Genomic DNA, 23290 nt, shown 5'->3' on the forward strand with positions numbered 1-23290 from the left:
ACACACACACACACACACACACACACACACACGTCATCACGCTTGGCTCACTTATAAGACAATCATCAGCAATACTGATATTTGTCATATGTGTTCTCTGCAGCTACTGAGACGAGCGTTATATTTCCCCTCCATTAACTTGCTAAGATGATAATTACTCACTCAGGTGGAATTTGGATCTTCAAACCAATCTCAGGTTTTTGAGATGAACAAGACTTTGTGACTTTTTTTTAAACCACATCTATTTCTGTGAGAGGCTACCTGTGTGTTTGCCACAGCGTGTGTGTGAGGTCAGAGTACCATGTGTGGGAGTCAGTTCTCTCCTACTCTGTGAACTCCTGGGACTGAACTCTGGTGGTCAGGCTTAGCCACAAGTGCCTTTACCCACAGAGCCATCTCACTGGCCCCAACTTTGGTACACTTGTTGAACTAGGTATACTGTTAGAGTTGGTTGGATTTAAGAGTATTTGGTATTTATGTTCACGAGAGATATTGATTTCTTCCCTAGACTTCCTTAGCCTGCTTAGAGATCAGTGATGTTCCTTAAAGTATGTTGGGAATTTCGGGGCTTCTGAAGTCATCGGTACAGGGCTGGTGTTATTCTTTATGTGTGGTAGAGTTTAATGAAGCCATCTAGAATGTAAAGCCGGTATTGCTTTTTGGTAACATTTTTAAGTATTTAATTTTTTTTATTCAATAATGGGGATATTTGGAGTTTTTGAGATTTTAACAATTTCTCTTCTAAGAAATTTGTTACTTTTCATAATTTTCCCAATTTGTCATAAAGATATTGGCAATTTGCTTAGCTGGAGGTTTATCATTTGTAAAAATACAGGTTCTGGCTTCTTTAAATTTCTCTGTGGTTGGCTCAGTTTGTTTCATTTATTTCTATTATTTTTCTAGCTTAAAAAAATGGCTCTGAGGCATATATTTCATACTATCCAACTCACTTGAGATGTATATTTTATAGAGTTGTTATACATTTTAGGTTTAATCCAATGGCTGGGTCATAGGATTGTAGTGGCCACTTAAAACAATTTCACTGTACATTTGTTTATGTGACACAGGGTCTCTTGTATTGCCAGCTAGCTTGGAACTAACAATGTATCAGGACAACCTTGAATTTCTGATCCTCCCACCCCCATTTCTCCAGTGTGTGCAAATCGTCCCTAGTTGAACAACTAGCTGAAGAAAAGTTAATCCCATAGATATCAGGTCTCTAATCCTCCTCTCTCCCTATTTTTTCTTTTATATGCTTGTTCTAGAACTTTGAACATATGGACTCATACACAGATTCTTGGTGACTCCTACTGTTTCACTTCTCTAGACTGTAAAATGAATTCCACCATGTTCTAGTTTTGTAAGGTAGGTTTGACCTCTACAACTTTCTCCTAAAGCATTCGTTCCCACTCCACTAACTGTGGGTGTCCACTATACTTTAACAGGTTACTAAGACACAGCAGTAAAGGTAGATTTAAAGTCATACACATTAGCAGAGTATGACACAGCTCTGGGGGAGAGGAGCTTAAGAGTGTGAGACTGGCCTGAACTGCCTGATGAAAAACACTCTTAAAAAAGAAAATCACACAACACTAATCCCTCTGTGTCATGGGTCACCCTGGTGCTGCTTGTATTCTGATGTTAATTCTGCTTCCTCATAAGGGGCTGCCCTCCTGAGTGCAACATAAACTCAGGTGATCTCATGTGAACCTTCTCCCCATTTTAACTGGTCAAACAAAGGCTAGAGCCTGTGATTGGGCAGTGGAGGGGAAAGGTGGGAATGGAGGCTTTAGAGAGTGGGGAAAGAGAGGGAAGGAGGAAGGAAGGAAGACAAAGAGGATTGGAAGGAAGATGGAGCAGAATCACATGTCCCAGAGAAGCTGCAATTACAAGGGATCTCATAGCTGGGGAATAGAGTGGTGTAGTGGTAACTCTGCCCTAAGGCGTGAAGCTTTTATATACACACACACACACACACACACACACACACACACATATATTGTAACTGAGTTGTATGTTTTTGCACAGGCTTATTGGGGTTGGAGATTCACTCACTACAACACCTATGAATACTGACATATCCCACAGATATGGTATCTATTCCATAATTTGTAGTCTGGAGGTCAGAGCTTGAATCCTAGTAGATTCCTTGGGAAAAGGATTTATGATGCTCAAATTTCCTGTATATTGATAGATTTGTCTATGTGATGTCCAAGTGGCTATAGATCCTCTTATTTGTGTGTTGTATTTATGCAGTTACATGTGTGTGACATGTAGGTCTCAGGTATATGCGTGTGGAGGATAGAAACTGGTATTAGGAGTTTGCCCAGACTGCTCTGTTGTGACAGGGGCTGGGAACTCAGCAATTTTCCCACTGCTAGATTGTTTTGGGGATTCATTCCATCTCCATCTCCATCTTCCAGGAGGGCTGCCATGCCTACCCAGGAATTATGTGTGTTCTGAGGCTCCAAACTCTAGTCCTGACTCCTTCTCTTTTTCTTTCCTTTTTAAAAAAAGATTTATTTTGTGTACGAGTAACTGTTGTTATCTTCATGCACACTAGAAGAGGGTGTCAGATCTCATTACAGATGGTTGTGAGTCACCATGTGGTTGCTGGGATTTGAACTCAGGACCTCTGGAAGAGCAGTCAGTGCTCTTAACCTCTGAGCCATCTCTCCAGCCCATATACTCTTTTGTTGATTAAGCATATTCCTGTTCTACAGGTGTTGTTGCCAACACCTTCCTTTTCTTGTTTTTTTTTTCAAGACAGGGTTTCTCTGTGTAGCCCTGGCTGTCCTGGATCTCAGAAATCCGCTTGCTTCTGCCCCCCAAATGCTGGGATTAAAGGCGTGTGCCACCACTGCCCAGCTGCCAACGCCTTCTAATAATCTAATTTTCTCTTTTCTAAGTCATGAAGTTTACTTACATGGCCAGTTTTCCTTCTCTTTAAGATCTTGTAAACTTACAAGTTGTACTCATGTTGGCGATTCTTTTTTTCAGATACGCCGCAGCATCTGTTTCTAAACAGTATGTAGTGTTGTCTTGAGTCTTAAGTCCCAAGGAAACATGTTTTGGTAGACTAACTGTGTAGCCATGACTATTATATTTAAGCACTATGTAGTAAAGAACTACATTAGAACTAGCCTGTGAGCAGCACTCAAGTGTTTACATTTGGATTTAAAAAGGAAAATACCACACAGAGACTGTTTTTTTAAAAAAAAATTTAAGATCATAAATAGGTCATTTTTATCATAACACATTTCAGAATGGAAAAAACAAACATTTTGGCTTCTTATAAAACATTTCTTTTTAAAAATCAACTCCCTCATTACAAAGACCTGTCCATGTTCTAACTCCCAGTCTCCTAAGGCACAGAATTTAATCAGAATGCCAACATCACCGCCTGCTGCAGTTTGCAGTTGGAAGACACGGCAGGGGATTGGCACTTGGAACAGTCTCTGGACACCATCACTGAAGAAAAGGTCTAAGTCTGAGCATTTGGTTGTGAGGCCAGTTCTGCAGGACTTTTTGAACAAAGTAATTTTCTCAAACTGGCTGAATTCACCAGTGGAGGTGAGGAGGATTTGATAAAAAGTTTTTTAAATAATAGGAACTATGCACGTGGAATAGTAGGTGGCGGGGAACCCCTGACCCTGACTGGGCCTAGTTAGGCACCAGTCCAGACAGCGGAAGAGCAGCGTGCAGGCAGCTGCCTGCCTCACAGCCTCGCCTGTCCACCAGCTCCTGAGTTGTGGTGAAATTTACTACTGGATGCTTTTTTTTTTTTTTAAAAATTAACCAAAAAACTCTTTTAAACAACAGAATTAGGTTCTTCATTTTAAATGTCCTGTACCCTGTGATAACTGAACCATAAGTTTTACATAATGTGGTGATTGAGTGTTAATTAAAAAAATAAAACACAAAATAAGTGATTGTCCACAGATGAAATGCGGGATGCGGGCCATGATGGAATTGATAATGGAGTGTTAGTCAGCTGTAAACGTCTGACAGTTAGAATCAGCCATTGTGCCTGGCGCGTTAGAGGATGGCAGGAGCCCAGGGAAGCCTGCTTGTCATTCCAGTTCTGACAGGGTGCACGGCCTTCGAAATTCCTGTCCACGTTCATGGAGCCATTTGTTGGATACTGTGAGAGGGGGAAAAAAAGAAGAATTTTCTTCTGATCCAAAAGCTTGTCTATGGCAGTTTCAACACAGAAGAAAGTTTAAGATGAAGAACCAGACACAGGCAGATGCTGCACAAACTGGACAGGTGGGAAGCGTCAGAGTCATGCAGGTCCACCTAATGAGGCTTAACAGGAGCTACAGAGGGCGCAGAGCCAGCCAGATGGAGCAGCGTGGTCACCTCTCCTAAGTCCCCACCCCAAACCCAAAGGCAGTAAGGGATGACAACTCCTCTTTGGAAAAGAGTCCTGAGCAACCTTTGCTATCACAAGTTCACACTGTTGTCTTGGATCCATGATGTTTTGGTTTTCCAGACAGTTTCTCTGTGCAGCCATGGCTATCCTGATATTCACTGTGTAGACCAGGCTATCCTCACATTCCTTGACTTGACCAAACTATCTGAACGACGTTCCTACACTCACCTCCCTAGTACCCAGTCTTCATTCATCTATTGGCCAATTTTTCTTCTGTTTCTGAGCCAAAACCTTTGCTGATGCTTACGACTAGACCTCTTGTTGTCCACACATACAATGAAGTAGAGTCTTTAAATCTGCTTTTCCTGGCTGCTGTTCTCAATGTGGTCCAACATTTTCCAAGCACCATCATCAGCAAAGGAATTGTCAGACCCTGCTGAACAGGCCTCCTTACAGTGGTTATGTGAAAACCACTAGAGACACACAGATTGTGAGCTCCTGAAATGTGGCACTGATACCCTGACATGCACAGCTGGGTTAATGTACAGTAAACCTGTTTCCTTCTCAATTTTAGTTGTTAATGGGGACAAGCCTGAACCTGCATGGTCTGAAAAGGAGCGTCTCTTAAACTTTTCAGTAAAGCCAGGTGCCTTAATCAAATCTATCCTGGAACTTAACATTCCTTAAAATAGTAACTGTGGTGTGCTGAGGAAACAAAAGTTAACCTCAGGCTCAGGAAGGCCCATCTCCCTCTCCCCTTCCGTCATTCTGCCTCAGTCATGGTCTGCACTGAGCCATAGTCTGACTTTCCCACTAGGACACAGTCTCAGATTGTGACCTTTCAAGGGAAAATACTAACTTTCAACTACTGCTTCTGGAACATCTCCTGGAGGAGGAGCATGTACCTGCAAAGGCAATCTCACCAAGATGCTCGTCTATGAGACCCAAATTATATTCAGATCAGAGACAGGCCCGGCCGCACGTCACTCAATGTGAATCCATACTGACAAATGTGCAGGAGAAAGCATTGTGTCTTAAGGTACAGGTTATAATAGTTTCAAAGTGAAATGGCTCATTTTTTCTGAGAACACAGAACTATTTATATTTACCCCATTTGTTTCCAACTAGCACAGGACAGGCTGCATGCCGTGTACTGTAATCTCCCTCTCCGCTGGCAAACAGATTGTACCAGAAGACAGCGGTGCCCTGTGGAGAAGAGTCCAACATCATCATCAGTGAAATGCTAAGTTCCCACTTTTCACATACCTTCCTGTTCTGTCTACGGTAAGTAGCATGTGCTGTTCTCAAAGTCTGTGAGTCTATCCTTTCCACTGTTGCTTTGATCAGATGGAGGTTAACACCATAAAGTTGACCCAACCTTTACTTTGGGATGGATGCAGTCTGAAATGCAGCTCACTGCCTGAGCCACTGACTGCAGGTACAGCTCTAACTCAGGAGAAGACCCAACAAAACCAAGCCTCACAACAAACATACTCACTTTTTTGGGCCAAACACTAGCTCCCACTTCAGGAAAAACAGTAGCACCTCCAGCAGACACATCGCTCATCTACAAGAGAAATGAAGGTAGAAACACTGAGAGGAGCCCTGGACGGAGGCGGGGCTGAGTGGACGGCGGAGGCCTGCTTATGTATGGCTTTAGAAGACTAAACAGGAACAACACTAAACCAACTTCATAAAAGATGCCAGAAGTTGAGTCCTGCAACCAAATCTCAAAGCAAACAATTAGCTGTTACTTACATAGAACAGCCACGTGGCAATTCTATTTCCTGTCCCAAGTTCTCTAAAAGCATCTGGCTCATCTTTCTGTGGATAAAACAGCAAATATATCATCAGTTAAAAGGGAGACAATGTTTTACTAATAAAAAAAAAAAACCCAGTGAATATAACTGTGTAAAATTCAGTAATGTCAATATTCCAGGGGCACAGCAGCAGTAAGTGGAAGAACACACCCCAAATGCTGCCTGTGCCCGCCAATGCACTGCTCCCTCCCACCAGCCTCTCAAGTGCTTCATTCAACCATATACCTGCAAAATCAGAGAACACAAACTCTAGATCTGTGTTCTGACTTCATAATAGTTAGTGGAATCAAGGATGTGAGAAAGAAGGGTGTGTGTAGTAACAACCACAAAGGAGCCTTGTGACACAGTGCTATGCCTTGAGCGCCACAGGATTATACAAGGTCACCTGCATCAGAAGTGCAGAGCCATATGACAAGTAAGCAGAACTGGTGGCATCACCGTGCGTGCGTGCTGTGTATGCACCAATGACTGGGGCTGTGCTAGTTACAGGGACATCGACCGGTGTGTGGGCGTGGTGGGAGATGTTCCCAGAAGTGCCCCACACTCTTATTCACTCGGAATCAATGCTTATCTCAAAGCTAAGATAATGTTTTAATTCTGCAATGGGGCTTTAACCAGATATCACCAAAAACCCTGACTTCAGTATCAGAAATTAAGTGAAGAGACAAAAATGTAGCTTTTGCAGGACTCTATAGGAAAAGAACATCGGATCTAAGATACAGCCGGCAGAGTTGCTCTGGGACATCTGCTTGTACCCTGAGGAGTGCTCGCACGCACGCACGCACGCACGCACGCACGTCATCAGAAGCGTCAGGGATCGTGCTGAGACCTGGTTAATGAGACTTCATGAGGACGCACTTTGAGTCTGTGCTCCCTCAGCTCCTGGACTCCAGTTAGTCTCGCACTCTCAACTGAGTTCTTGCAAGTGTTTCACATCTATTGCTTAATTCCCTTCACTTGTCTTTCATCTTAAAAAAAACAATACCAAACAAAACCCCCATCTCCTTTAAATTCTAAATGTTGACATTTTCTCCTATTTAGAACTCCCCTTTGCTTATTTTTCAAATATGTCAAAATTGCCATTTTTCATCCCATTTATTTTTTTAGGGCTACACACAGCACACAAGCATCCGAGGGCGCGCCTGTCTGTGGCTGCTGCAGTCTTCTCGGGGAGAATGAAGCTCGCTTCTGTCATACTGAGGCACATTACCACACTGAGCAACTCTGACCTCTGTCATGAGGCCAGGTCTGTGCTTCAAAACTCCCAGAGAGCAGCAGCTGTCAAGCCACCCTGTCCCCACTGAGGCTGTAATCTGACTAGAGGCCGCTCCTCTCACAGCTGGTGCCCGAGCTCTCCGTGGTCAGCAGCCTGGTTTCCTGCCTCATCCCAGCTGACAACTGTCCAGGCTTCGGTGTGCCTGCGGGGAACAACCTCTGCTCTTCAGGCTCAACGAGGTATTGAACTGAATGTCTTAAAAGCCTTTTTTGAGGGGTTTGTTGTTCTCTGCTGAGAGACCTCCTGTCACAACTGTCAATCAGTCAATCCGTTTTATACTCAGCTGGAATCAACAAGGAGCCTCCTCCTGACCACACCTACTCAGGTTCCTCTGCTGCACCCTGACTGGCGGGCTTTCCATGCTCACTCCCCTCAGCATCTGTTCTCTCACTGGGCTCCTGGTCTTCCAGCCTCCCCCCCTCCCTGCTGCGGCCAGTTAGCCCTTGACTGCTCAACGAGCTTCTATGTTCCTACTGCCCACAGCCCCCGAGCTTCCCATGATCCTTCTGTGCCTGAGGTTAAGCTTGACCTCCCGGGAAAAGCCTCATTTCAGCTGCCCCGCCCACCCAAGCCCAATCAAGCCTGTCTGTCTTAAGTGTCATGGCGTTTTCTTTAAACGCCGCCATGGCGTTCCCTAACCTAAGAGAGCTTACTCTTTCACTTACCCTTGCAAAGTCAAAATGGGGTTCATACTGTCCTCCAACTCCGTAATTTGCTACCTGAAGGAAAGAGGAAACAAAAGCATGACTAAAACCTACTAATATTACCACTCGAGGATGCAGAGTTTCCACAGCATGGCTGAGGTTCCGAGATCAAGCCCTAGTACCACAAATAGGGAAACAAGAGTAATACTCAAAAATTTCTTAAGATCCCTGATTTTGACCTCGTATACAGTTAAGTAATCTATAAAAATCTTAAAAAACATTTGTATGTTGTAACCCTTCCTGATTGCATATTTGTATGTGCATCAGCGCGTGCTGGAACCTGTGGAGGCATGAAGGGGTCACTAGATCCTCTGGGAATGGAACTACAGAAGGTGTGAGCTACAAGTGGGTGTTGAAAACTGAACCTGGGCCCCCTGGAAGAGAAGCTGTGCTGTTAGCTACGCAGCCATCTCTCTAGCCCAATGCACTGAACAAAAACATTTTCCTTTACATAATTTTTATCACTTAAGGTTAAAAGGAAAAGTCCACATCAAGGTAATCAATCATTCCTGCTGTGGGTCCTAATAGCGCCAGACCGTTACCACGGTGCCCAGTGAAGGCACAGAAGAGGCAATGGAGACATCAGTCTAAGTCCACGTCACAGCTGTACCTTACAACACAATATAAAGTGGGAATGATACTGTCGTTAACTCCTACCCTCCATCACAAAATTAAATGCTGAGGAAAATGACAATTCAGAGCACTGCTGTGGTAGAGCCTGTAAAGTGTTACACTGTGTACTTTGTTATGTTGTACAAACACTTGGATCCTCTAGGAAGTAGAAATGTAAAAATTCTAGAAGGTTGTAAAAGTAGGGTAAACTAGACTAGGGAAGAAAAGGCATCAAAACAATGTTTAAGCCGGGTGGTGGGGTTGCACACCTTTAATGCCAGCACTCAGGAAACAGAGGCTGGTAGATTTCTAAGTTTAAGGCCAGCCTGGTCTACAGATTTGAGTCCAGGACAGCCAGAGCTACACAGAGAAACCCCATGTCGAAAAACCAAAACCAAACCAACCAACCAACCTACCAACCAAAAGACAGATAAATACATGGAAGAAGATTACCACAGAATAAATAGACAATTTAAGCAACTCACTCATCCAGGCCGCCTGCTTTGTAAGGCCCACAACCCTCAGTGCCATGGCTGAGTGTCAGCTCAGCTGCTGTGGTATAGTGACAGCAACAGCACACAGTTTGCTGCTACGTTTTTCATTTAACAACTTAGGTTTAAAGCTATACATCAGGATCATGCAGACAGCAAGGCCTGCAGGTGTGTCACCTCCTTGTCTCCTGTGATAAACCTGTGTGACAGTCTACAGGAGATGACAGAACAGTAGAGACAAGAGTGTACAAATGAAACTCAAAGTGAATGTGAATGCATCGACAGACAATAAGGAAATGTGTTCACTGTCATATGACAACCTCTAGGCAAGCAAGCAGCCTGGGGGGTGGGGGTGGGGCTGATGATGGCGGATTAATGAAAAGAATGGGGGTTGGGGATCACCGCAGGAGTATTGAAAGAAAAAGGGAGAAAACCCAAACTCAGAAGTATGACATGTCACAAAAAGCATGCCCACTCTAAAACTGCGACAAGAAAAAAAAGTACATTCCAACTACTAATTTTTTAAACTAAAAGTACAATACTTAGTTCTCCACATTTCTAACGTTTTAAATTGTCAAGACAATGAGAGAGAAAGAGAGGGGGGAAAAGGAGGGGGAGAGGGGGAGGGAGAGGGGGAGAGACAAAGATTTCAATAAATGGTACTGGGACAATTTACATACAGTTGGAAGTAATGAAACTGGATCCTACCCACCTCACAATACCACATGTAAGACATCATCCAAAATGGGCCTAAGACTTGAAATTCTTTAGGGCCAAGGGTAGCGTGTACGGTCACATGCTTGAGACCTGAGGTTTAGTTCCTAGCACATGGAGAAAGAGAACTGAAGCTATTACTACTACAGGAAACCCACAGTTGACTGTGGCTTAGGCAATGGCTTCTTAAGATACCCAAAGGCACAGGCAACAGAAAGTGACCCAGCACACTGCATCATAAGTAAAAGGTCATGGGGTAGAGCGAAGGCTCGGGAAGAGTGTTTGCCGCGCAGGGGTGAGGACTGAGTTCCTGGCACCCATGCTTTTCAGAGCAGGGCACAGCTGTGCCCACTTGTAATGCCAGCACTAGGGAGGGAGGAGGGTTTGCAGGAGGGACGGAGGATCACTGGGGTTCACTGAGACCCTGTCTCAAGGAGAGAAGGCAGAGTGGTAGAGCACGACACCCAAAACCTTCGGCTCATTCCCATGGGTGCAAATACAGGAACCACACACAGAGATTCAAACTGTGTTCAAGACACCCCTGAGAAAATGAGGGTAGGCCACAGAGCAGGACTTAACACCTCAGACATTCATCTGAGAAGGGACGAGTACCCAGAATACAGAAAGAACACAAATTAACAGAACAACAGGGGTGAGTAATCAGCCTGTGGAAAGATGTTCACCATTCCATCACTCCATCAGGGTCACGCACGTGAGCCCAGGCGGCAGCAGCCCAGCTCCTGTCAGGCTCACTAACGCTGGAGAAGAAAAGTGTCAAGGAGGGACAGCCTGGAACTGCGTGCGCTGCTGCCACACCCACTTAGGAAACCAGTTCGAAAGCTCTTCAAATGTTAAGTGCAGAGCTGTCAGACGATTTCACTCTCATTTGGACACACGGGAACTTCCATGTTTGCACCTACAAAAACTTGCACGCAGAATTATCCACAGCAGCAAAGAAGCAGAAGTAACCCCAGTACCCACGAAGTAGTTAGCACCAGAAGGTGACTCCACTAAAGGATCGTGCCACGAGAAGGAATGAAGTGGGGACACACACCTCAACCTGGACAAACCTTGGCAGTATAACCCTTAGTGGAAGGGACCCGGCAGAAAAGCCACTTCTTACATAAGCCCCGTGAAACTATCCAGAATAAGTACATTCATAGAAGCACAAAGTAGCTGGTGGTTGCCAGAGGCTTAGGAGGGGACTAGGCGGTCACCGCTCAGGGTGGGAATAGTTTCTTGCTAGTGTGATGTAAACGTCTGAAATTAAATCATGGTGATGAGGTCACAACCAGGTAGCCACAAGGCAAACCGGATGGTATGTGCTTTAAAGAATACCTTTAAAAAGCCAAAATTCACTCCAGCCACTCAAGTAAACTGAGTCTAGAAATTAACAAGAAAAATTAGGGAACAGTGTGATGGCTTGGTATAAAGGCGTGTGCCACCAAACCTGAGAACCCACAGCATATACATGTGTATGCATGCACACAGAATATAATAAAAATATAAATAATTTGAAATTTTAAGAGTACACCTAATAGCAAGTTTAGTAATATGTATCTCCTATTTCCAATTCCTGCAGTTGATTATTATGTTCTTTGCATGCCGTGGCTTGCGGGGTCACTGTGTCCTCAGAGAGTGTACAAGCCAGCACTGCCTGTTCAGTGCCAGGAAATCTAAAGGGCGTCACGGAGACATGGGACTAACTCCAGATACTGGCTCTTACCTGTAATTCCTCAGCAGTGGAAACATCTAGTCCTGTGAGATCTTGTATTCTCATATTAATTCGGGATACCACAGGGTCTTCATAGCCAGACAGCCAAGCACTAGGACAAGAAAATGTTGGTTTTAGGGTCACTGCTTTATGATATAACCCAATACCTGTCACTTACAAAGCAACGCAGAAGACATTAAATGTTTTAAATAGCACACAGGACAGTGTGCATGCCAAATCAATGCCCCCATTAACCTTTCTTCTCAGAGTTTCACTGTGTGGCCCAGGCTGACCTGTATCCCCAGCCTCCCTTGCTTCAGTCTCCCAAGTGCTAAGACCACACCCAGCCAGGATAATAAAATTTTGCCTGGTCTGCTTGGCTGATACGAGTTTTACTAATACAGTTTCTTAATGATAACACATTCTACAGTTAGAGGAAAGAAACCAACCTCCTATGTTTCTGTGAAACACTGCATTAACATTGTCTATGCAAAAACATGTATGATTTGCTTATGTAAGTTTCACACATGCATTGCCGGCAGGACAGTGAAATGGGGCGAGCATTAAACATGGTTGGCTACTCTAGCACCAGCAATTCTACTCTTTAGATACTCAAGGAAAATTAAATCATGAAAAGCAGAAATGTTCATAGCAACATTATTAACAGCCAAAAAGTAGCAACCACCTTAATGTCCATCAATTTATGAAGAGACTCATTACAAATGTGGTATATCTAAAAACATGGATTAGTTAATGGGATGTGTGCAAAGTATGTGTAAGGAGTCTGTGGATGATGTGCCCTAGCACACACGGGACAGGAGGCTCCTAGGACGAGCTGGTTAAGCAGGGAATGAGAAAGCTTCCTGACATCAACCTCTGGCTCACACATGAACACATACATACATGTGCGCCCACATAAACATACACACATAAATGCTACTATATTCAAGTGTCTGGAATTAAATGATAATCAGCCAACTCAAAGGACTTAGAACACCTGAAAGACACCCTTTAGAATGGTGGATTTGACAGCTGTGGGTACATGCTTTCAATCCTAGGATCTGGGAAGTTGAGACAATATTGGGAATTTAAAGTCACCGTGAACCACAGAAGAAAACCCTGTCTGAAAAAACAAAACTTAGTAAAAGGTAAAAATGTTAAAACAAGGCAGGAGAGACGGCTCATCAGTTAGGAGCAGGTGCCGCTTCTCCAAAGGATCTGGGTTTGGTTCCCGGCACCCATACTGTGGCTCACAACTGTCTGTAACCCCAGTTCTAGGGGATCTGATGCCTTCTGACTGATGCTGGCACCAGACACATCATACATTTATGCACAGACATACATGTAAGCAAAACATTCATATATATGAAGTAAAAATAAAATTTAAAAATCTTTTAAAAGAGTGAATTTTACGACCTGGCAGCTGAATTTCACATTAATAAAGGTTCAGGCGAGGATGGTCTTATCTGTTATCAGTGGGAGGGGAGGCCCTTGGTCCCACAGAGGCTCAATGCCCCAGCGTAGGGGGATGCTAGAGCGGTGAAGGGGGAATGGGTGAGCAGTGGGGGGTGGGGAGGTAGGGGGGATGGGTGGGGGTGGGGAAATGTGTGGGGGTGGGGGGACACCCTCATAGAGGCAAAGGGGAGGGGAGGGGATCGGGTTGTGGAGGGGAAACTGGGAAGGGGGATAACATTTGAAATGTAAATAAATAAAATAACCAATAAAAAAGAAATAAATAAGTAAATTAAAAAAATACAAAAAACCAAAAAGGTTCCTCCAGTGTAAGGCCTCAGAACTTACAGGAACCATTTCAAGTGTGCCCTTCATTTTGTTTCTGTCCATTGACATTTCCTCCCCTCAGATCTCACTAAGCCAGGACTCTGCAGTCCACTGTTTTAACAGTGTTCTTACTAGAAACCTAACCTGTCCAGAAAAGAACACAATCCTACATCATTTTTCTATCCTTTTCCATTATATTTCATTTTGCGGTGCTGAGGATGAAACCTTGGGCCTCTCAGATGCTAGGTAAATACTCAACACTGAGGGCACATACCAAGGCCCTAGATTTTACTTACACTAGTCACAAAGTAAGTCACGTGTGTTCCAGTGAAATGCCGTGACGCCAGTTCTGGGTGGGGAGCCTGTGCTTACCTAACATGAAATGTATCACCCAAAGACAGAAACTGACTCCTTCCTCACGGCCACAGACATTCAAAATGCCTACTCATTGTTGCTTTGAGGCAGGATCTTATGTGGCCCCGGCTGGCCTTGAACTCGCTGTGACCTGAACTCCCAATCCTCTTGCATCTACCTACCTGTTTTGGTAATTCTATATATAGCATATCTTTCATTACAAGGTAAATAGCCAAGTATCTTCCTTTTGGATTCATGAAAGGACTCATCCTTGCAATTAGTGTTTGTACATTTTTTAAAAGCAAGATTGCTATATTCTAAATAATCCTGACTTTTCTTTGAACGTATATCTTAAGAGCATCACAGGGAAGTTGGCTGAGGAAAAAGCGACACACATCCTCAGGTAGCTTGCAGAAAGCAAGCAGGCGAAGCTGGAGCCATTTTGGGGACAGTTACAGACGTCCATGGAAGATGTAAGTGCTACAATCCATATCCTACCACAACAATGATGTGGAAACAAACACGTCACAATTCGCTATTATAAAACCAATAGACCGTTCCTCTGTAAAGGGAAATGACAATTCTGGGCTTAAAGTACTAGTTCCCAAGAGCAACATTCCAAATTTTTAATAATTCGTTTAAGTGCTGAATGATAAGCAAAGACTAATTAGTAAGACTGAGACTTATGCAGTCTTGGTAGGATAATTAAGCAATAATACTGTGTATCTGTCTACTTTGATTCTCGTCCTTTGGAAAATTGTGTTCAGCCCATTAGAGGGCAGTGTTGTTACACACTGGGGCAGTTTTAAACAATTTGAAATCATTCACAATTAGGCCATTCTGGCTGGGAGTGGTGGCGCACACCTTTAGTCCCAGCGCTCCTTAGGCAGGACCAGGAGGATCTCTGTGAGCTGGGGATCAGTATGGTCTACACAGCAAGGTCGTGACTACAGACTTCACGTACCACCGCCACAGTCAGCCTAAACCTTTGTTTTAGACAGTAGCAAACTTCCATGTATGCTTTGCCAAAGAAGATTCCATTTACTGGATGCTGAAATCTTTTTTCCTTCTACAGAAAATGATACAATCACTTAGAAATGTCTTAAAATGCAGATTAAATTCCTTTTTGGAATCTTACAAAACACAGATGTTGCTAGAAGAAAAGGGATTATTATATTAACACAAAACACATATTTTTTCCTATGAAGCATTTTTATCATAACCTATAAGGAAGACAAAACACTGGTTTATTTAATTTATCACTTCAAAATTTAATATAAAGTTCAAAATTTAGGTTTTCACAACTATGCCCAGTGTCTCAGACCTGTGCTAGGGTAGTCCCATGTATTAGGGAGGCAGAAGCAGGAGGATCACAAATTCAAAGCAAACTATGCATGAGAAATTTAGTAAGAGCCTGTCCCTAAATGAGGGCCAGGGTCACGGCACAGGGTGGACACCTGTTTAGCACACAAGGCCATCAGGTCACCACAAAGAACATTTGATTCCTACTGGTGACAACAACATCTGTATCTGTCCATTTATTCATCAATGAATTCCTTCTCTAATATTTTGTTAAAATATATTCAATATTTCCAGTAGGAAGCTTCTTTAATAGTTAAGGCCTCCCCTTCTTCCGTTCTCATTCTGAACATATTTTTAATTTGATGCAAGTTTCTTTAAAAACAAATATTAAAGTCATTGAAATATAAAATTCATTTCTCTTTAGTTTGTTTAAAACACACCACTCTTTGCCAAGAATTTATTCTTGGCCAGTAAATGCTCCTGGCTGCAAGCCTTCTGGGCCGCTTAGGATGTAGAACGTCAAGTATGACTATGTCTTTCTCAATAAATCCAAGAAAGTTACTTTTCAGGGTTATAAAACTAGAATACTTAAAAGTTAGTCTGAAAGTGCTTAGCTATAAGAAAATAAACAGCTGGGGATCAATTTCAACACAATTTATTTGCAACCGGTGAGTCCAGTGATGTACTTGGCTGGGTATTCCTTCTTCACATTTATTTTATAAACAAAAAAGCTTTCAAAAATGCAATCTGAAACACTTCACTCATGAAAGTTTTGTTTTTATTCTTTAACATTAAAACAAAACTACACCACTTCTTCTCCCTTTTCCTCCTTTTGGGTGGCGGAGGGCAGGAGGGAGGGCGGACCTCACTTATCCATTTAAGCATTCCTAAAAGCACCCAAAACAGGAGAACTTAAAATATCTACTAGCTTTACAATAGTAAAAATGTAAAATCTTTGCACAAGTCTGTGAAATACAGAAGCGGTTTTAGGGGTGCTTTGTTTTGAGACAGAGCCCCACTATGTACACCAGGCTGACTTTAAACAGATTCCCTGGTCGCGGCCTCTGAGTGTTGGAGTTACAAGCATGCACAGCCATACCTGGCTGGAGGAAATCATGTTTATAGATACGATTATATTTCAATAACAGAATAGAAAATAAGATCTTCGATCTCCTTCTTCAGAGATCTGAAGTTCTTGTCATATAGGTCTTTCACTTGTTTGGTTAGAGTCACCCCAAGATACTTTATGCTGTTTGTGGCTATTGTGAAGGGAGTCATTTTCCTAATTTCTTTCTCAGTCTGCTTATCCTTTGAGTATATAAAGGCTACTGATTTGCTTGCGTTGATTTTGTAGCCAGCCACTTTGCTGAAGTTGTTTATCAGCTGTAGGAGTTCTCTGGTAGAGTTTTTGGGGTCACTTAAGTATACTATCATATCATCTGCAAATAGTGATACTTTGACTTCTTCCTTTCCAATGTGTATCCCTTTGACCTCCTTATGTTGTCTAATTGCTCTAGCTAGGACTTCAAGAACTATATTGAAAAGATATGGAGAGAGGGGGCAGCCTTGTCTAGTCCCTGATTTTAATGGGATTGCTTCAAGTTTCTCTCCATTTAGTTTGATGTTGGCTACCGGTTTGCTGTATATTGCTTTTACTATGTTTAGATATGGGCCTTGAATTCCTGTCCTTTCCAAGACTTTTAGCATGAAAGGATGCTGAATTTTGTCAAATGCTTTTTCAGCATCTAATGAAATGATCATGTTTTTTTTTTTCTTTGAGTTTGTTTATGTAGTGGATAGCATTTATGGATTTCCTTATATTGAACCATCCCTGCATCCCTGGGATGAAGCCTACTTGATCATGGTGGATGATCGTTTTGATGTGTTCTTGGATTCGGTGGGCAAGAATTTTATTGAGTACTTTTGCATCGATATTCATAAGGGAAATTGGCCTGAAATTCTCTTTCTTAGTTGGATCTTTTTGTGGTTTTGGTATCAGCATAATAGTGGCTTCATAGAAGGATTGAGTAGTGTTCCTTCTGTTTCTATTTGGTGGAATAGTTTGAAGAGTATTGTTGTTAAGTCTTCTTTGAAGGTCTGATAGAATTCTGCACTGAAACCATCTGGTCCTGTGCTTTTTTTGGTCGGAAGGCTATCTATGACCCCTTCTATTTCTTTAGGGGTTATGGGTCTGTTTAGATGGTCTATTTGATCCTGGTTTTGGTAATTTGGTAATTTGATTTTGGTAATTGGTATCTGTCTAAGAAAATGTCCATTTCCTCCAGATTCTCCAGTTGTGTTGAGTACAGGTTTTTGTAGTAGGATCTGATGTGGATTGGCAGGATTAATATAGTTAAAATGGCCATCTTGCATAAGGCAATCTACAGATTCAATGCTATCCCCATAAAAATCCCAACCCAGTTCTTCATAGAGCTAGAAAGAGTAATTCTCACATTCATCTGGAATAACAAAAACCCAGGATAGCTAAAACTATTCTCAACAGTAAAAGAACTTCAGGGGGATTCAGTATCCTAGACCTCAAACTTTACTACAGAGCAATAGTGATAAAAACTGCATGGTGTTGGTACAATGTCAGGCCAAGCGGATCAATGGAATAGGATTGAAGACCCAGAAATGAACCAACACACCTATGGTCACTTGATCTTCGACAAAGGAGCTGAAAGCATCCAGTGGAAAAAAGATAGTTTTTTCAACAAATGGTGCTGGTTTAATTGGAGGTCAGCATGCAGAAGAATGCGAATTGATCCATTCTTATCTCCTTGTACCAAGCTCAACTCCAAATGGATCAAGGACCTCCACATAAAACCTGACACACTGAAACTAATAGAAAAGAAACTGGGGAAGACCCTTGAGGACAAGGACACAGGGGAAAAGTTCCTGAATAGAACACCAATAGCTTACGCTCTAAGATCAAGAATTGACAGATGGGACCTCATAAAACTACAAAGTTTCTGTAAGGCAAAGGACACTGTCAAAAGGACAAAACATCAATCAACAGACTGGGAAAGGATCTTCACCAACCCTAAATCCGACAGAGGATTAATATCTAATATATACAAAGAACTCAAGAAGGTAGAACCCAGAGAACCAAATAACCCCATTAAAAAGTGGGGTATGGAGCTAAACAAAGAATTTGCACATGAAGAACTTCAGAGGGCTGAGAAACACCTTAAGAAATGTTCAACATCATTAATCATTTGGGAAATGCAAATCAAAACAACCCTGAGATTTCACCTCACACCAGTCAGAATGGCTAAGGTCAAAAACTCAAGAGACAGCAGGTGTTGGCGAGGATGTGGAGAAAGAGGAACACTCCTCCACTGCTGGTGGGATTGCAAGATGGTACAACCACTTTGGAAACCAGTCTGACAGTCCTCAGAAAACTGGGCATGACACTTCCTGAGGATCCTGCTATACCACTCCTGGGCATATACCCAGAGGATTCTTCAGCATGCAATAAGGACACATGCTCCACTATATTCATAGCAGCCCTATTTGTAGTAGCCAGAAGCTGGAAAGAACCCGGGTGTCCTTCAACGGAGGAATGGATACAAAATATGTGGTATATTTACACAATGGAGTCCTATTCAGCCATTAGAAACAATGAATTCATGAAATTCTTAGACAAATGGATGGAGCTGGAGAACATCATACTAAGTGAGGTAACCCAGTCTCAAAAGATCAATCATGGTATGCACTCACTGGTAAGTGGATATTAGCCTAGAAACTTTGAATACCCAAGACATAATCCACATATTAAATGATGCCCAAAAAGAATGGAGGAGTGGCCCCTGGTTCTGGAAAGACTCAGTGCAAGAGTATAGGGAATTCCAGAAGAGGGAAGTGGGAAGGGGAAGATGGAGGAACAGGGGAAGGGAAGAGGGCTTATGGGACTTGCGGGGAGTGGGGACCCAGAAAAGGCGAAATCATCTGAAATGTAAATAAAAAAATATATATCAATAAAGAAAAAAAATGTTAAAAAAAAAAAGAATAGAAAATAAGTTTAGGCAAAGCCTGAAATTAAGACTGATTCCATTTGCAGAAGCACCGTAAGTCATATCTTACAATATATTCACCTGAATTAGTTTCTGCAACTCCTCACTGTCTGTTGGCGTTCCTTAAGGATAACTGTCCTGAGGACTAGACCTAAAGCAGACTAGAGCAAACTTACCCATGTCTCATGTACGGCCAGGACCTCTCACTCTCAAACCACCAAGCAGGCCACAGAATTCTTACCATTCTGCGACACAGACACGCCAACACTGTCTGAAGAAGTAGACAGCTTCCATCCCTCCGGCTTAGTACTGTTAGATGCCGGCACATTACCCAACCGTCTACTCTATCAAAACGCACACTTTTCTACTTCTTTGGGCCCTCTTTCTCCAACGTCTTGAGTCATGAAAACGTATACTAAGTAAAATTCTGCACTTTTCTCTAGGTAATCTATCTTTTCTTAGAAAGGTCTCAATCATGAACATATTGGGAATAAAAAAGAAAAGGAAAAGAAAAAAACAAAAACAGAAACAAAACCCCAAACCCCAAACCCTTCTTTTCTCCCCTACACTTGTTGACACAAGAGTGAAGGAGGGGACCAGGGCAAGACAGCATGTGCTCTGATTTCTTTCTTTCTTTTTTTTTTTTGTTTTGTTTTTGGATTTGGCTTTTTTTGGTTTTTTTTTTTTTTTTTTTTTTTTTTTTTTTTTTTTTTGCGCCCTCCCCACCCCCAGACAGGGTTTCTCTGTGTAGCTCTGGTTGTCCTGGAACTCACTCTGCAGACCAGGCTGGCCTCAAACTCAGAAATCTGCCTGCCTCTGCCTCCCAGAGTGCTGGGATTACAGGCTTGGGCCACCACTGCCCTGCCGTGTGCGCTGATTTCTAAAAACGTATTTATTATTCCTTTGTCAAAAAAGTCTGGCAGTATTGAATCTGTTCACCTACCTAGCTTCTTTACTTTTGCTATACTAGTAATCTTTGAGTTTTTTCAGTGCCTTCTAAAGTCCTTGTTAAAATGTATGTACTATTTCTTTATACTGTTTCTTAATTGGTATTTCAACTCTCAAAACAGCTTTGTTTCAAATGATTTCATCCCCTTTAGTTTGAAATGTTGATAATGTCTAGAAAATGATCGCTTTTTAATGTATTTAAGATACTCAATGGGCTGGAGAGATGGCTCAGTGGTTAAGAGCACTGACTGCTCTACAGGAGATCCTGAGTTCAGTTCCCAGCAACCACATGGTGGCTCACGACTATCTGTAATGGGATCTGATGCCCTCTTCTGGTGTGTTTGAAGAGATTAACAGTGTATTCACATACATAAAATAAAAAAATCTTAAAAAAAAAAAAAGAGACACTTAACCCCACACTGGTGTGATGTGTGGCTATTATCTCAGTATTATCTGGCTTTAAGAACGGGACAGGAACAGGGCCACCAAGGTGCACAAGTGCTGGCACACCTGATGACTTCTGGCCTTTAACTCATGAGGTTAATGCTTCCTGAGTGCATGCACCATCACACTAGCTTACCAAATGTCCTTTGATCATATATGCACGGCATGCTGCATGTGTGTAACCACATATGGATACATACATGCACATAAACATGTGCATATGCACACATATATATAGATAAAGTGCAATCTAAAACATTTTTTTAAATGAGCACGATGCTTGGAAATCTCACACCATTGCCCCTCCCTGAATCCTGACCTTGCATTTTCACTGACCTTTAGTCAGTGGTTCTCAACACGGGAGGGGGGGGGGGGGCGCGCGCCCGGAAGGTGGTAGTGGGGACTTGTCCTACCAGGGCACAGCAAGCAACCTAACCTTCCCTACTCCTTCCTCCAGCTGTGACATGTAGTGAGGGCCAGAGGTGCTACTAACCTTGCTCAAAGAGCTACCACCAACACAGAATGACCTGATTCAAAGGATCAACTGCCAACCACGGTGGCACTGGCCAATAGGCAAATGCTAAAGAGGATAAGGCAGGATGGTCAATCAAGTCAAGTGCTAGCCTGGGCTACACCTTAGACCTCAGATAGGGAACATATTTCAGTGGTGGAGTGCTTGCCCAGCTAGAAGCCCTAGGTTCAACTCCCAGTACTATAAAGTAACAGTTAAAAAAAAAAAAAGAAAAAAAATTCTATACAAAAAAAGTTTTAGTATCAAAAATGTTGATATTGAGAAATCTTACTCTAGAGTTCTAATTTTATACCAAAAAGTACATTCATCACACTGTAGTTCTCTAGTACAAAAATATTTATATTTCCTGTTACATGAATACTCATGTTAAAAATAATATCTTCAGGGCTAGGAAAGTAGCTCAGGTACAAGATCATACCGTGAAAACCTGAGTCCCATCTCCATAAAAACAAACAAACAAACAAGCAAACAAGCAAACAAAATCCACACCTGGCCAGGCAGAGGTGGTTCATGCTTTTAATCCCAGCACTCAGAGACAGAAGGAGGCAGATCTCTGTGAGTTCAAAGTCAGCCTGGTCTACTTAGAGAATTCCTGTCTCAAAAAATGAAACAAAACATTTGTAATCTAGCCCTCCTATGCAAAAATGAGAGGTAAAGTCAGAAAATTCAGTCACCTGGAACCTCGGGGCCAGGCAGTCCCAAGTACACAGCATGGCACACAGAAAGCAAGACCACACTTCAACAAGTCGGAAGGCGAGACCAGACTCAGACGCAGAGACCCTCTGGCCTCTACATGCCCACTGTGCCAGGCACACACCCAGACTCACACGGACTCATCAAAAAACTTTAGAACAGTCTCAAAAATTACTGGCTTCTAATTGAGTTATTTCAACTGTTATTATACACATCAATCTAAGCAACTGATTGATTACTATCAATATAAATAACAAGATGGGCATGTATAAATTTAAATGCTTATTATTTCTGTAATTGCTGCATCTGTGGAAAAATATTACTTAGGGTTAGACTAAAACAATTGAGTGCAATGACATTTCTGTTTTCACTCTGGTCTGAGAAGCCTTTATCCCGTGAGTCAACGGAGAGGTCAATGCTATACTAACCCACTCAGCCCTAACTCTGAGTTATGCAGCTGAGCTGCACTATGGTTAACTCTAAAAGTTACTTCTCAATGTTGCTAAAAGCAAGGGATCTTTAGACTGGCTTGTAGAAGCTTCCTTCTAGGCATTTCTTCAACAGTTACTAGTGACCCGTAGATTAGCCCCCGCTTCATGGCAGAGTTTGCCTTGGACCTTGCTCTGTGCACAGCCTTTTAGAAGTTCTTCCCTGTCAGTTACCTCTGCCAGAGCCTCTCGGGGCATTTTATACTAATCAATGACTAGAAAACACATATAACTGCCTGTATCTGTTTATTGGTCCATCATGAAAGTCAAGCACAGATACCAAAAGCTTCACCTGAAATCTAAATCTTAAAAACTATATTATATATCTTGTCAAAATTAGATTAGAAAGAACACTCCAAATAAGCCTCCAGTTCTGTCCGTTCTCCCTTACCTCTTAGATACTCTGTACTGTGCTGTGGTCAATTTCCCCGTCTCAGGGTCATGTACTGTAGCTCGGCTCAGCTACAAAAAGAAAAAAGAGAAAGGACAAGGCTTACACTCCAGCAGGCCGTCTGGGCTTTGAGCTCTGTGTTTTGCCAAGCCACAGGTGATTGGAAGGATTCAGATTGGTCTGCCTGGTGGGTAATGGTTCGAATCAGCAAAACACCCAGAAGGATGGCAAGAACAGCCGCTTCTGCGTCAGGAGAAGACGGTTGACAGAATTTGACTGCAAATGTATTTATTGTCCTTTCACTTTTTTAAAACTAAAACCCTTGAGGCTGTATGTGAGTGTTCTGAGCAGTGGGCTTCACAGGGGCTCTCCCAAGGCCAGAAGTTTAATGCTTCAAATCTAGATCAACAAGTACTCTAAATGAGCTGATTATTTTAAAACTTTCATCAAGACAAATAGGTTTTTTCTCTAAATTATCCAAGTCAGTGGAGGTAAGAAGTGGTTTGGAAGGCTGAGCTCAGAAGCACAGCTGCTTTTCCCACAGCCAATGTGTGGGCTGGTGATTTTTTTGTTTTTAAATAAAAAAACTTTAGACCAGTTTTACTCCATATGACAAGGACAGAATGGAGGCAAAAGA

At 42.5% G+C, this 23290-nt stretch overlaps 1 protein-coding gene across 2 annotated transcripts in view; it reads right to left on the reverse strand.

The window, feature by feature from the left end:
- Window positions 1–3204: 3204 nt before the first annotated feature.
- The window catches only part of P4ha1 (prolyl 4-hydroxylase subunit alpha 1), a 48723-nt gene continuing 28637 nt past the window's right edge, over window positions 3205–23290 (reverse strand). The window contains exons 9-15 of one of the 2 annotated variants that reach the window (XM_052163218.1): window positions 22654–22724; window positions 11719–11818; window positions 8137–8190; window positions 6134–6199; window positions 5874–5942; window positions 5485–5581; window positions 3205–4144 (exon numbers count right to left, since the gene is read on the reverse strand). In XM_052163218.1, the coding sequence (XP_052019178.1) occupies window positions 4074–4144; window positions 5485–5581; window positions 5874–5942; window positions 6134–6199; window positions 8137–8190; window positions 11719–11818; window positions 22654–22724 (528 nt within the window). In that variant the 3' untranslated portion in view covers window positions 3205–4073. The remainder of the gene's footprint in view (window positions 4145–5484; window positions 5582–5873; window positions 5943–6133; window positions 6200–8136; window positions 8191–11718; window positions 11819–22653; window positions 22725–23290) is intronic. The other variant, XM_052163219.1, reaches the window with a different exon arrangement.

This window comes from Apodemus sylvaticus, chromosome 19 (assembly GCF_947179515.1).
Source record: "Apodemus sylvaticus chromosome 19, mApoSyl1.1, whole genome shotgun sequence".
Lineage (NCBI taxonomy): Eukaryota > Metazoa > Chordata > Mammalia > Rodentia > Muridae > Apodemus > Apodemus sylvaticus.